At 46.4% G+C, this 15,561-nt stretch overlaps 1 protein-coding gene across 1 annotated transcript in view; it reads left to right on the top strand.

Moving 5' to 3' along the window:
- The window catches only part of LOC141106877 (uncharacterized), a 211,149-nt gene that overhangs the window by 43,433 nt on the left and 152,155 nt on the right, over positions 1-15,561 (top strand). Inside the window, exons 14-15 of the mRNA XM_073597806.1 lie at positions 8,736-9,464; positions 10,655-11,755. Of these exons, the coding sequence (XP_073453907.1) occupies positions 8,736-9,464; positions 10,655-11,755 (1,830 nt within the window). The remainder of the gene's footprint in view (positions 1-8,735; positions 9,465-10,654; positions 11,756-15,561) is intronic.

Below are 15,561 nucleotides of genomic sequence, written 5' to 3'. Positions count from 1 at the left end.
TCTACTATTTGTTTTATTATAACCACAAAAGCTGTATGATGTTCTATGCTATGGTCTACTGAACTGTAACATTTAATTTTGGAAAATAAAGGAATTACAAAAAAAAAAAAAAAAGAAACTGTTAAGGACTGTTGCCATAGGAGACAGCAAATCCTGCACATGCAGATATGGCGTCTTGCTGGATGCCGTTCCCTGCATGGCTGTTTACCTATAGAGGTCTCAGAGTCTGCCAATGGATTTTTTAACTACCAAAGGGTGTCCTGGCCCTAACCCTCTCTCCCACAGTTTGTTCAATAGAAAATAATCTCTTTGCATTCAAGAAGTGTCTGGCGCCCATGAATCTACCTTGCATTGCACCCACTATTCCCCGTAACCCACTTTATACAGAAGGATGTCAGCTATCTCTGGCCCTGGAGGTTCTCATTAGACTGAAGGAGGCCTGGGACCTTGCTACAATTGGCGCCCAATGTGGGGCAAAGGTGTTATGCTTGCAGCAGTCGCCCATAGTAACTGGCTTCAGCTCCATTGGGATTTAGTCTGGTTCCATGGGAAGGTGGCAAGTAACATCTCTACTTCTAATAGACTGTGTTGACGTGCATTCTAACAACATGGGAAGAACAAAGAAGTCTCATTGCTTATGGCAGAGGATCAGCCTAGTCTTTTGACACTTCCCGCCAGCGCTGTGAGGGTTAAAACAGAATCCATTACAGACTTAATTTCAGTTCTGGCACACTGCAGCATGAAGAAGGCAGGTGCTGAAGTTTCTAGAGATTATTCGCACCAATCTGTTGGCAGGGGGAGGAGTCCCTGCTCTGCAAAGGAGGATAAGGAAGTACTACCACATGTGTCTAGTTGTGGGTTAAAGAGAGGATTACTATGCAATGTTGCTGTTTTATGAATCTGTTCCCCCATGCTCATGTCTTTTATTGGATGATGTTGTTATTTTCAATAAATCATTTTTACTTCTACACTTGTTCACCCTTTTGATCACCATGAACATCTCATTTAAAGTCCCAGGGGAGACGTCCGTTTCTCTGCTATTAAGGGATGGAGGTGGTTCATGTCAGGGGTCAGTTCTCAGATTCTCTTTGCAATTTGGGTTGAAGAGAGAGATGGCGCAGTTTGGAAGCGAGATGGCGGATTGAAGAAAGTATGCTCTGGGTGTTGGCTTTGGCCTGAGCATGTCCAAATCTGTCTTGTCTGACACCGTAGTATGGTACACACCCAAGGGCCGGCTGGCCCTGTATACAGATGGGGGCTACGAGGCTCTGTGCTTAGTCTGTGAGACATTCTCCAGTCGGGATATGCATCTGAGGCCTTGGATCGTTTGTAAACGTTGTGGGGAACACCTGTTGGAAGTTTCACCAACTCAGCCTCTGCGGATGTTACAGGTCAATTGGGACAAGAGTGTCGCTATCCCGGCTGGGAGTGATGTTCAGGGCTTATCAGCCATCCCCAGAGTCATGCAGGAAGTTGCTACCCCTGCACCAACGACCACCCCAGGACCCAGTGCATCGGTCGCTCCTTGAGGCCGCGGTTGGGCCCAACTGCTCACCTTAATGCCCGAGCCACTGGGAGAAAGAGTACTGGAGTCGGGTAAGCCTGCAAGGAGAGAAAGCAGTTTGCTTGTAGGGGAGGTGATGCCTGTGGCCGTTAAAGGGGATAATACAGTTGTGCCAGTTAAAACCAGCACCAAGCGCAACTATAGCCCAGCCGAAGAGTGTTCTACTATTACAGATTCAGACATTCTGTCTGACGGTCTTTCTGAACTATTTTCGGATACTTTGTCTTGCACTGAGAAGTGGAGTGACAGTAATTAGGATGTGCAGGAGAGTGAAGTTCCCTCTGTTGCTGCCGCCAATGTTAAAATTAAGCTGTCTGCCAATGCAGCTCCACTAATAAGTATCGCTAGATCCTGAGGAGGATCGTTGGGCTCAATGTGTCCCAAAAGCTCACCCTACCAAGCCAATGCCTGTAAACACGCCTGATCATAAGTCAGATGTCGTTGCTGGGTGCTTGGTTCAGTGTGCTCCAGACACACAGCTCCTACCTGGGTACGGGGACCCCAAAACTCTGCCTTGGCTTTCTAAGGTACAGCAGATCATAATAAAGAAAGTGGCAGAAGAATACAGGTACCTTTAGCCATACATATCAGCTTACTTAGAAGAGAAAGTTCTAAATAAACAGACCCAATGGGCAGATGAAGCTGTGCACAATTTCCTCTTGATCCAAACAGACTTCCTGAAACTGTCACCCAAGGTGGCCGAAAGATATACCTCTGTGCTACACACCTGGGGCTACGGCCGTAAGATTAATCTGGACAGTGTAGTTTTCCATAGTCCAGACTGGAAGGACATCAAACGCTTTGTCACTACGGTGCATGCAAAGGGAGAGTTTTTGATCTTGCCCATTCCTGGGTTTTACTGGTAAATTCCATAAGGATGTACATGATCTTCACCTTTGTGGATTACAAATATGTGTTGTGTGATGTCAAGGACGCTATGCAGTAAGCCACTCCACACTAACATGTAAGTTGCTGTTAATGGAGAACATTCCTGAAGGCTGTACTGCCAGGACTGTGCTGAACTCCATGCTGCCGGCAGGTACAGGGAGTGCCCACTTGAGCCACGTTTGCTAATGTTGAAGTTGTTAGGGTGCTTCACCTTGAAAAGTGACCTGTGATCTTCAGCAGGTTGTTGTTCTTCAATTGACGAGGAACATTTCCTTAGTCCCCAGCTGTCATGTAGACAGACAGAGGATATCATTGCAAAGGGACATATGTTCCGAGGAGCGGTCTCTTGCACCATGGCCTGGCTGCTTGCTACCGGAATGCAACTGTGCCTCTTTGTCCCCGGAGTTGTCCCAGAAGAGGAAAGGAAACTGCTGGGAAGTATGGTCCACCCCAAGTGAAAGTTTGATGGACTGTGATACATCATGGACACTGGGTGTATAGTTAGTTAGGTAGAATGAGCTGTGTCAAAGGGGCAAATTCTTACCTATTCTTCTGAATGATGGACTCATATTTGCATCAGGACTGTTACTTGACAGAACCCTAACGAAGTTTAGACTTGATTAGGAAAGGGGGTGCCATTCCTGGCTGAGACTGGGGCCCGCTTTCATTGTGTATATAATGTAGACATATAATAGGGTGTATTTTAGGTTTAGATTAATCGACTAATTTCGATTAATCATAACGCACATACAGATCCAACTACTTTTAGCTTTTGTTATGGCAATGGCCGAAGCTGGACATGGGGCATGGCTAGGACATCACATGTCAATCAAAAGCAAGCGCCGCCGTCATGGCAACAGTAGAAGCTGATCCACACGGCAAAAATATCACAGCTTATCAGCCTCTAAGGACAATAATCTTAAAATCGGAGGTTATCAAATTTGCCTACACTTAGCTCACTGAATGATTCCAGTTAACCACATCCACATTTACCATCACTGTCCAGGCTGTCCGGTGATGTCATGGACATCGACGTCACCGGACTCCTCCCCCCTTCCCTTCGTTAGCAGACGGAGGCACTTGGGGAAGGGGGGAGGAATCCGGTGACGTCGATGTCCGTGACATCACCAGATCTTCGATGGAACTCCCTGAAGACCAGGAAGCTGGCGGAGAGGTGAGTACCGATCAAAAGAATTTTGATCGATCAAAAAAATGAACAATTAATAGAGGAATTAATCTTTAATTTCCCTAGCCCTAGTGTATTTACACTGCTATATATTCGATAGATAGTTAGGATGTAAGGTCATTGTTCGAGTTTGCTTTTAAATGTTTGGGTGGTACGCCACCTTAAAACTGTACATCTTTTTTGATACCTATCTGTCATGTGTTTGATACTAATGTTTAGTCCATGTGGTACGCCACATGTACTGTTGTTACTGTTATTCTTTCCCTGTTTCCCCACCCATCCCAGTTTTTGCCAGGACATTTGCTCTCGGGCTTGAGAGCTCAAATTATAATTTTTTCTGCAAACTCCGAGACGTAGTTTTGTAGGCAGGGGGAGAATGTATTGTATATTAAAGGTTCCGCGCTTAGGTGTAGGCTAGGCTGCAGCCTCCCCTAAGGAGCTCCAAAAGAGGGGCTCCGAATAAGTGCAAATTTGTGTAGGTGAAATGGGGAAATTGGCGCTGCCTATGAACTGATAATTGACTTGGTAAATCGCCCTTCAAAAAATCGTGTACTAATTTGTATCACAAGTAATTAAGCCCAGTGGTTTGTAATCTCACGGAGTACACTTTAACCCTTAATAAGATACCATGTGCTTATATCAATATTCCTCTGTCATAGTTACACCAAATACCAACATATATCAAACATTAATAATCTAAAGGTGTCCTAAACCATTCATGAAAAAAGTGACTGTGTTGCTCAATTGAGCGCTGTGCAGTAGTTCATCAGAAAATGCATAGGCAGATATATATAGAAAGTTTATATAAAAAGTGTTGAGACAAGGCAGTCCAAAAATAAATCACACATAGTTCTCCTATGGCTCATGCCAATTCAAATTCAAAGTGACTTGTACTCGCTGTTGATTCAGAAAAAATCAAGTGACTCTTGTGCTCCCCCTTTTGGGTCCCCACTCACCAACTCCTGGTACCCCTACAGGGGCAAATCGCCTATAGTGAGTGTGCCGCTGACTCCCAACTGGACCGCTCCTATAGCCTCCAGACTCTCAAGGGGCAATCTTTACTTTCCTGTAGTCGCTGGTTCATACACAATCAATGGTTTTCTCCTCTGTAGTCCCAATGGTGGATCCTCATGTGGAAAAGAAATGGGCTCCCATAGCGCGATTCTGGATAACACTTTTATTTAAAATCCTTTAAAAACAGGCTAACAATAAAAGGGTGGTACACACCAAAAACGCTAATAGTTTAGTTAAACGAGTATTCTGGGTCAGCGGGGTTGGCGTGCACTCCACCAGTGTTCCACCAGCCTGAATCTTGTCAACCCGGAAGTGGCGTGTGTGCGTAGATCTGCTTTACGCGTTTCGTCAACGTCATCTGAGGCAGTGCCATCTTGCTACTCATTTATGGAGAGCGGCCATGGAGGGTCCTCCCCCCATTGGCTACAAGTGGGAGATAATAGATATATGAGTTACGCTAGTCATAGTGCTATTTACCTCAGCCATTAAGGGCAACTTGAAGTAATAAGCCATGCTCTAGGTCTATGTATCCTAGGATCATTACAAATTATTGTCCCGCATCGCCACTCTTCCGTTAGCTCCATAATAGCAAAAGAGACATACATTTAGTTTGTAACGAGAGTACAAGCTAATATGCATACATTTTAATTTCAGACACAAGTTTAAGCTCAAATTATAACGAGAAAATGTTATAGGTTAAAAGGGGGAGGATGTAGCACCCTGATATTTAGGCAGGGTTGTGCCTAAATTTACCTGCCAGTTGTATTTGCCTTGGCCAATTGTTAAGAATCAATTGAGTTTCTGGAATTGCTGCACTTCTCTCTTCTGCCGCTACGTGGCCAGGTACCTAGTGACATTAGATAAGACAAGGGCAAAGCAAGGACAGATTAGGAGTATATGGGGTATCTAAGCCAATGGGCAGGGGTTTTCTTAAATCCCTTGGCCTGCTGGGAGAACCAGAGTCAGGTGATCGGTGTTCTGTGCCACCTGGACGGCTGTCTGGGTGGACATGTGTTGTATTGCCCGGGCTGCTAGGCCAGAGTTTGGGCCTATCCCGGGGACATCTGGCTGCTAAGCTGTCTGAGGGCCTATCCAGAAGCAAGAGAGCAGCATCGGTTTGGTCTTGCAGCCCAACCAGAAGTGATGGTTCTGCCGGCCGGAACACCTGTCGTGGTCAAAGGTAGAGGGGAAGCTGTCGCCACTAAGGGACAGACCACCTCATTTCCAGGGACCACAGTGAGTAACTGAAGCAAGTACCGGAGCAGTATTCTCACCAACCGGGGATGGTGCGGAATCAGGAAACTTCAGCAACTCTTGAGCCAGGGACCCAGCCAGCGGAGGTGACGTTTGCAGAGTAGACTTATTTGTCAAGCTAGGGACCAAGCAGGCCAGTGGGGTGAAGCTTGAGAAGTATCTGGAGTGCCAAGTTAGGGACCCAGCAGGGAAGCCGGGGTGACGCTTGAGGAAGATACTGAAAGTGAGGATTGGAAGATCTCAGAGGATCTGGTGGCAGTGGATCAGAAAGTCTAGTGAGAGAGACCGGGAGCTCAGTTGAGTGAAGACCTACAAGGAGTGATTGTAGGGGAAGTGAAGGAACTTTTACAATTTGTTAGAAATTGTTAAGGACTGTTGCCATAGGAGACAGCAAATCCTGCACATGCAGATGTGGTGTCTTGCTGGATGCCTTTCCCTGCATGGTTGTCTACCTGTAGAAGTCTTGGAGTCTGCCAATTGATATTTCAACTACCAAAGGGTGTCCTGGCCCTAACCCTCTCTCCCACAGTTTGTTCAAGAGAAAAATAGGATTTTTTAAAACAGCTTACCTGTAAAATCCTTTTCTTTCGAAGGACATCACGGGACACAGAGCCACAGTAATTACTGATGGGTTATATAGGTATCACTGGTGATTGGACACTGGCACACCCTATCAGGAAGTTCAACCCCCTATATAATCCCTCCCCCTTGCAGGGATACCTCAGTTTTGTAGCCAAGCAATATAGTGTATTAGAAGAGGGGCGGGACCTCTGTGTCCCGTGATGTCCTTCGAAAGAAAAGGATTTTACAGGTAAGCTGTTTTAAAGAATCCTATTTTCTTTCTCGAACATCACGGGACACAGAGCCACAGAAATTACTGATGGGATGTCCCAGAGCAATGCTACCTGAGGGGTAGCCAAGTAGGGTGCAATCAGACCTGAGGACCCTGCACCGCTGCCTGCAGCACACTACGCCCAAAGGCGATATCCTCATGCCTTCTCACATCCACCTGATAGAATCTGGTGAATGTATGAACTGAAGACCAGGTTGCGGCCTTGCAGATTTGAGCCATAGAGGCCCGGTGATGCACTGCCCAAGAAGCACCAATAGCCCTTGTGGAATGTGCCCTGATCTGAAACGGAGGAATCTTCTGTTTCAAACCGTAAGCTTGAATGATCAACTGTCGAATCCATTTAGAAATGGTAGCTTTTGACGCTGCCTGTCCTCTATTGGGACCCTCTGGCAGCACAAACAAAACATCCGTCTTGCGGATCTGAGCAAGTGCCCCTAGATAGGCCTTAACTGCTCTTACTACATCCAACGAATGTAGAGATCTCTCTTCTGGAGAGAAAAAGGAAGGTAGGACAATGTCTTGGTTTAAATGAAAATAAGAAACCACCTTCGGTAAAAAACTAGGATGAGGGCGTAGTACCACTCTATCCTTGTGTATAATCAAATAAGGCTCCTTACAGGAAAGAGCTGCTAATTCTGATACTCTTCTAGCAGAAGAGATGGACACCAGAAAAATTAACTTCCATGTCAACAAAACCAAAGGAATCTGACTTATTGGTTCAAAAGGCTGTTTCTGTAACACAGCCAGGACCAAGTTCAAGTCCCAGGGGTTTAGGGGAGGATTAAGATGCATCACCCCCTGCATAAAGTTTCGGACCAAAGAATACGAAGCAAGTGGCCGCTGAAATAATACTGATAAAGCAGAGACCTGACCCTTGATGGTACTCAAGGCCAGCTTCATCTCTAATCCTAATTGTAGAAAATCAAGAATTCTACCTATGACATATTTCCTGGGATGCCAACCTCTGGATTCATACCAGGTTATATAAGCTTTCCAGACTCTATGATAAATCATCCTGGAAGCTGGCTTCATTGCATTAATCAAGGTAGATATGACAGGACCTGAGAGCCCACGACTCTTCAGAACGTGGGTCTCAATAGCCAAACCGTCAAATTTAGCGTTTGTAAGGCAGGATGGAACACTGGACCTTGAGATAACAGGTCTGGGCGTACCGGTAGGGTCCACGGGAACCTACCGTCATCCTTACTATTTCTGCATACCAAGTCCCTCTGGGCCAAAGCGGGGGCCACCAGAAGTACCGACTTCCTTTCCTGCCTGATCCTGCGAAGGAGTCGTGGTAATAGCAGAATAGGCGGGAATGCTTAAATCAGTGAGAACCGATGCCACGGAATCACCAACGTATCCGTCCCGCATGCAAGAGGATCTTTTGTCCTTGCCACAAATCTGTCTATCTTTTTGTTGAATCGGGATGCAAAGAGATCTACATCTGGAACCCCCATCTTTGGCATATGGCCCAAAAGACGTCGGAATGCAGAGACCATTCCCCTGGAAGTAACTGCTGGCGACTTAGATAGTCCGCCTGCCAATTCTCTATTCCCGGGATGAAAACTGCTGATATGGGGGGCGTGGTTTGGCTATGCAGCAGTGAGGACGCGTCTCTCTCGTGCTCCGGCGCCGACACACTATTCTCGGCACTTATCCTGTTCCGATCGCTCCCACTCACCCTAAAAAGATGCGGAAGAGATCGGGGAAGACCCTGCCTAAAAAAGGATCTGCCGTGGGATCGATCAAACGATTCCTGGCCACGGAACCAGACGATCCGGAAGACATGGACGGCCTAGGCCGCTCTCCAGGAGGCGCAGGCTCCGCCCACCGACGTAGGCCCGAACACAGACACCGCTCTCCAGTGTCCTCGGCTGGCTCAGAGGGAGAGGAAGGCTCCTCCAGGCGATCGGGAGTAGAGGCACTGGTAAGCGATCTACCAACTAAAACAGAGCTTGCCTCCATGTTACTAGGCCTGGAACGCGCCATTAAGAAGGAGGTGTCTGCGGTCCGAGCTGACCTCTCACATGTCTTAGAAAGAGTGGAGGAGACGGAGCAGCGCCTTGATCGCCACACGGTGGCCATTAGACACTTACAATCCTCAACGCGTGCACTCACTATAGCACACAGAATGGCGTTATACAAAATTGAAGACCAGGAAAATCGCAACAGGAGGAATAATATTCGGATAAGAGGCCTGCCGGAGGCTACTGGGGACGATGATCTTCTCCCCTCCGTCCGGGGCATTTTTAACGGCCTACTGGGCCAGGCTGCAGACCACCCTTTGAAAATTGATAGAGTGCACAGAGCCCTTCGCCCCCGGAACCTCTCCTCAGATGTCCCCCGTGATGTTATTTGCAGGATCCACTACTATGAGGAAAAAGAGCTCATCATGAAAAAAGCCAGAGATGCTGCATCACTGGATTTTGATGGTGCCGTGCTATCATTTTTCCCAGATCTTGCTAGGGAAACCCTGGAACGGCGTAGAGCCCTGCGCCCCTTGACAGAGAAATTGCGAGCAGCCTCGATCAAATACAGATGGGGGTTCCCGGCCGCACTGATTGCTAACAGAGATGGTAAAACCGCGATTCTTCGATTTCCAGAAGAACTAGACAAATTCTGCATGGATGTCAACATCTCTCCGCCAGAACTCCCCGGATGGCAAGATCACATCCCTACCCTGCCTGCAACAGCGGAATCAGGTTGGCGAAAGGTTGAGCGCAAAAATCGCTCTCCCACCTCCGGAGGACCCACCGAACTGGGTTAAGACTGTGAGTTATATGGCCCACGCTCTTCGCCCCTAAATGTTTTTGTTTTTGCTGACAGAGCAAAAATGCACCTGCCTCTTAACGGGTTTTAATTTGGCAACAACACAGTTGTGAATGGTTACTGATTAGGCCGTTAGCCTTGATATATCTATGTTAGACTATATTTTTGTCTTAAGGATGTTATATTCACAACCCAAAGTTATACCTGCTAAGCCCCAGACATCTGATCGTAAGTGATAAAGATCAGTGCAGATTAGATGCATCATGAGTGCCTTTTATATTTGTAATTAATAACTTGTGAAGTCTTGGTGTTGGCGCCGGAGCAACCAGACGACGCCCACACCAATTTTGGTGACCGTGCGCATATGCACGGAGTACCCCACTCCCCTGCTCAAGGGGCGCCATGCCGGCTGGAGGCCCCACTCCCTGGCTCATATCTGGGCAACGGGGATGGGGGCGTTCTGCCGCTGGTATGCCCCACCACGCACCGCAGTCTAATGCGTGCACATTTTGACCATCCCCCTAACTGGTCTAAATTCTACCCAGTAATGGATATTGTTTGTTCCTTTTTTCTTCTCACTCCTGTGACCTTTTCCTTTTCTCTCACCCCTCCCTATCCTCCCCATCCCTCTCTCAAATTTTTTGTACCCACCTCAGGTCCGGCTCCCCAGGATATGGTGAACGTGTGCTCCCCCTGTTGGTCTCCATGGCTAAGGTAAATCTTATCTCTTTTAATGTTCGAGGGCTATACGCCCCAGGGAAGAGACACAACTTATACAGGGAGCTGGGCCGCCTGCGGGGAGACATTGTTTTCTTGCAGGAGACTCACCTCACTCACTCCACACGGGTAAAACTATCCTCACAGCAATACCCAACGTGGTACTATAGCCTATCGGATGTACATAAAGCTAAAGGTGTGGCCATCGGATTCCGTAGGGGGACCCCATTTACACTAGAATCCATGATAAGTGATCCACTCGGACGTTTTCTGTTCATTAGAGGCAACCTGGGTAGTATGACTTGTACACTTGCTACTATATACGCACCTAACCGAGATCAAGCAGGCTTTATTGCCTCCAGTCTTAATAAACTCAGGGATTTCGCGCGTGGGTGTGTCCTCCTAGCTGGAGATTTTAACATCCCACTAGAACCTGCCATAGACACGTCTAGAGGCAAGACTAATATACCTCATAAACGTTTGCGATTTATTCGCAAACGAATACACGAATCCCAGCTGGTTGACATATGGAGAATTATGCACCCACGCGCGAAAGACTATACCCATTTTTCGCAGGTTCACCACACCTACTCCAGAATAGACTTTTTCCTAATCGATCACCACCATCTTTCTCTCGCTACTAATACGCATATCGAATCATCTCCTCTGTCAGACCACGCCCCAATCACACTGACCATTAAAATTCCCTCTATACCACACAGATTTACTAATTGGAAACTTAACGAACATCTCTTAGAAGAGGAAATAGATAGAAATCAAATAGGTGAAAATCTATCCCTCTATTTTGCTGAAAATAAACTCCCCGAAAGCTCGTCAGGAATAATTTGGGAAGCACACAAGGCCCATATCAGAGGAAAACTCATTGAACTAGGGTCTAGAAAAAAGAAGGAACGGATATTTCAACAGTCCAAACTACTAGAGGAGATTAGGGACCTGGAACAATCTCATAAAGCGAACCAAGCGCAGGCGGTATTTTACAACTTAACCCTGAAAAGAGAAGAGTTAAAGTCTCTTTTTCATAGTGAACAAAAACAACAAGCCCGTATTGTGGCTCAACGTTTCTATGAATGGGGTAATAAACCCAGTAGACTATTGGCACGCTCACTTCAACAAAAGAAAACAGCCACCTTCATAACTAAAATTAAAAATACTACAGATGACCTGGTACACGACACACCATCAATAGCTAAAGAGTTTCGGGAATTCTACCAACACTTATACCGCGTCCAACACTCAGTAGCAGACCGTGATACTAAATCCAAACTTATAAAAGAATATCTGGCCCAAGCTAACCTTCCCAGACTATCACCCAAGGTACTAGACGCCCTGGATGGGGAGCTCACCATAGCGGAGTTGCGCACAGCATTAAAAGCCATGGCAAATGGTAAATCACCGGGCCCAGACGGTTTCACGGTAGCATACTACCGTACCTTCGCGGATATTCTACTTCCGCATTTAACCTCTTATGCTAACGCGGTTTCGGATGGTGAGATCCTCAGGCCTGAAACTACCCACGCGCACATTACTATTATCCCCAAACATGGCAAAGATCCTAGCATTTGCGGCAGTTATCGTCCCATTTCACTGTTGAATATCGACGTAAAAATCTATGCTAAAGCTATAGCGAACAGACTCCTTCCCTTGATCCCGCAGTGGGTCTCCCCGGACCAGACTGGGTTCATCCCTGGAAGGGAAGCAAGGGATAATGCCCTTCGTACTATATCTTTAATAACACACACCAGGGGGTCGTCCCAGTCCACCCTCCTATTATCAACAGATGCTGAAAAAGCTTTTGACAGGGTGGATTGGGACTTCCTTATGGCTACACTGACCCATCTAGGTATTAAGGCTCCCTTGCTGACACAAATAAAGGCCCTGTATGGTTTCCCTACGGCCCAATTGAGAGTGAACGGCACCCTTAGTTCTCCTTTTACCCTGTATAATGGTACTCGTCAGGGCTGTCCCCTCTCACCTATTTTATTCGCCCTGTCACTTGAACCCTTTCTGTCCACTGTGAGACATAATCCATCCATACATGGGATTACAGTAGGCCCAACCGAACACAAATATGCCGCATACGCGGACGATATCTTATTTTATGTGCAGCAACCCCTGATATCGCTCCCTAACCTTCTGTCTGAACTTGAAAAATACGGTCGCATCTCCAACTTTAAAATTAATATGTCCAAATCAGAAATCCTAAACATATCCACTCCCTCACAGACCGCTTCCCAACTGAAAAGTTCCTTTCCCTTTAGCTGGCAGGCGCACAAGCTGAAATATCTGGGCATCTACTTAACCCCGAACCCTGACGCCCTCTTCCGCACAAATTTTTTGCCTCTATTAAACGAGATCAAAACTGACTTACAGAAATGGACTCAGATGGCACATTCTTGGCTGGGGAGGATAGGGGTCATCAAGATGAATATACTACCCAGGTTGCTATTTCTATTTCAAATGATCCCATTTGGAATACCAGTAGGTTTCTTTACAATACTAAAATCGCTAATTGGCAAATACATATGGAACAGAAGGCGTCCCAGGATTGCAAGGTCCATACTCTATAGATCTAAACAGGAAGGAGGCTTAGCCGTACCAGACTTTAAAAATTATTTCTTGGCAACTATACTGACCAGAATCTTAGATTGGAAATTCCACAAAAAAACCAAGCTTTGGGTTGATCTAGAAACAGAACTAAGCGGCTCCGATCTCTTCACACAACTATGGATACCACAGAAATTCAGAGTCTTATCATCCAAGACCTCTCCGCTTACTCATTCCACCCTTATGGTATGGGACTCTATCTGTAAAACAAATAACTGGCTATACAACTCACCCCTTATGTCACTAACCGGCCACAACTATTTCCCGCCGGGGAACCTCGGCCGCAGGGCCCACCCGTGGTCTTTGGGGACGCTGACCCACTTATACCAGGTCACTACCTCGAAGGGAGTTTTGCCCCTGAACACAATCTTACAAAGTTCGAAGGCGACACCTATGGAGCATTGGAGATACAGACAACTTGCGGCCTTTATTCAATCTCTTCCTAAACCCATTAGATCTATCAATGACCTTACACCTATTGAGTCAACTTTAGCCGAGTCGCAACCGGTGGAAAAACCAATTTCTCACTTCTACCAAATAATGCAAACGGCAACCCCTGTGGGAGACCCAGCTTTCTTACACAACTGGGAAACAGAACTTCAAAAAAAGCTGTCCCCAACACAAAAATCTAATATTCTCACAATGTCTCATATCACCTCCTCAGCTACTAAAACTGCCGAAATGAACTACAAGCTGCTAACCAGATGGCACTACACGCCAGCCCTTCTTCACAAATATTTTCCACAAGTCTCTCCTTTGTGCTGGCGGGGATGTGGGGAACGTGCAACACATGCTCACATCTGGTGGTTTTGCCCACTGATACGTCCGTTTTGGTTGTCTATACTTCACTGGATTAAGGTGATTCAAGGAGATGAGGTTCCCAATGACCCGTTTGTGGTACTGTTACACTGTACAGGCAGGCCAGTAGGAGCATATAAGAAATCCATAACTCCCCACCTTCTTAATGCTGCCAAAGCATTGATTCCCAGACTATGGAAACAAAAAAACATACCCACGTTACGCCAATGGCTAACGGAAGTCGATCGCACATATTACATGGAAGACCTCACCCTCTCGCTCAGGAACAAATCTGATTATGTAACAAAAATATGGTCCTGCTGGTTTGCCTTCAAATATACAACAGTCTTTTCGGAAATTATGTCAAAGCCTGAGTAAAATGTTTTAGATGACAAATACTGTACACAGGAGTCCGGACCTGGGGAAACCCCACACCCCCCCTACTCCCTCACCTTTTCCCTCTACCTCCCCCCACTTCCACCACTCTTTCTTCTTCTACTTTCACTGTTCGTTTTCTCAGGTATCTATTCATGGTTAAGTTCTTGATCTTTAATGGTACAGCACAGTGCTATGGCTGTGAGATAGCCGGGACATCAATGCCCGGGCTGTCCCATAGCAGGGAGGATGATCCTATCATTGAAAAATAGCGAAAAAACCCTGATTACCTTGGGCAATGATGTTGGATATGGAAAATTGTTTACCTATGTTAAGCAGGAATTGGTCCCTTTCTTGCCAGAGGGCATACGACATATTATGTACATGCATTCTTGTAATTCATACATCCCATATATCTATCATTTCCTTGTTATGTGATATATACCAATTGTTGTACCATTTTTCTTTTTCACTTGCCTGTAATTTTGCAATACTGTTATTTCCTTTTTTCTTAAATAAAAATAATAATTAAAAAAAAAAAAAAAAGAAAACTGCTGATATGCATGGCACATGCATCTCTGCCCAGACTAAGATCTGGTTCACCTCCTTTTGAGCAGCTCGGCTCCGGGTGCCTCCCTGATGATTGACATAAGCCACTGCTGTGGCATTGTCGGACTGGATCCTGACCGGACAACCCTGTAGCCTGATAGTCCAGGCTTTTAGAGCTAGATGTATCGCCCGGATCTCCAGAATGTTGATGGGTAAGGTCCTCTCTGTCTTGGACCATACCCCTTGGACCGCAGCCTGTTCCAGAACTGCTCCCTAACCTGACAGACTGGCATCTGTTGTTACCACCGTCCAGGTAACCGGTAGAAAGAATTTCCCCTTCTGCAGGTTTTCGGGTATGAGCCACCAATTGAGGCTCTGACGCACCGCATGCGACAGGTGCATCGGAAAGTCTAATGCCTGAACTTTCTTGTTCCAGGTCGACAGAATACTGTGTTGCAGCATTCTTGAGTGAAACTGAGCATAGGGAACTGCTTCGAATGAAGACACCATCTTCCCTAGTAGCCTCATACAAAGGCGGACTGAGGGACCCTTCTTGGTCCTTACTGCCAGAATCAGTTCTCTTAAAGCAGCGATCTTTGCCTGGGGTAGAAATATTTTCTCCTGGCTTGTATCTATAATCAGACCTAAATACTCCAGTCTTCTTACTGGTTTTAGGAAAGACTTTTCTAAGTTGAGGATCCAACCCAGGTGCTCTAGATACCTGACTATGGTCCTCAAGTTTCCATTCAAAGAGGCTACCGACTGGTCTATCAAGAGCAGGTCGTCTAGGTATGCTATGACAGCTATACCCTGAGCCCTTAATCTGGCCAGAGGAGGAGCCAAGATCTTTGTGAACACTCGAGGTGCAGTGGCTATCCCGAAAGGCAGAGCCACAAACTGGAAATGGCGCCCTCCTACCTCGAAGCGCAGAAACTTCTGATGAGCAGGAAAAATGGGCACACGCAG

Source organism: Aquarana catesbeiana, linkage group LG08, assembly GCF_042186555.1.
Source record: "Aquarana catesbeiana isolate 2022-GZ linkage group LG08, ASM4218655v1, whole genome shotgun sequence".
NCBI lineage: Eukaryota > Metazoa > Chordata > Amphibia > Anura > Ranidae > Aquarana > Aquarana catesbeiana.
Note: the sequence above shows the minus strand (reverse complement) of the source record. Positions and strands in the feature narration are given on the sequence as shown.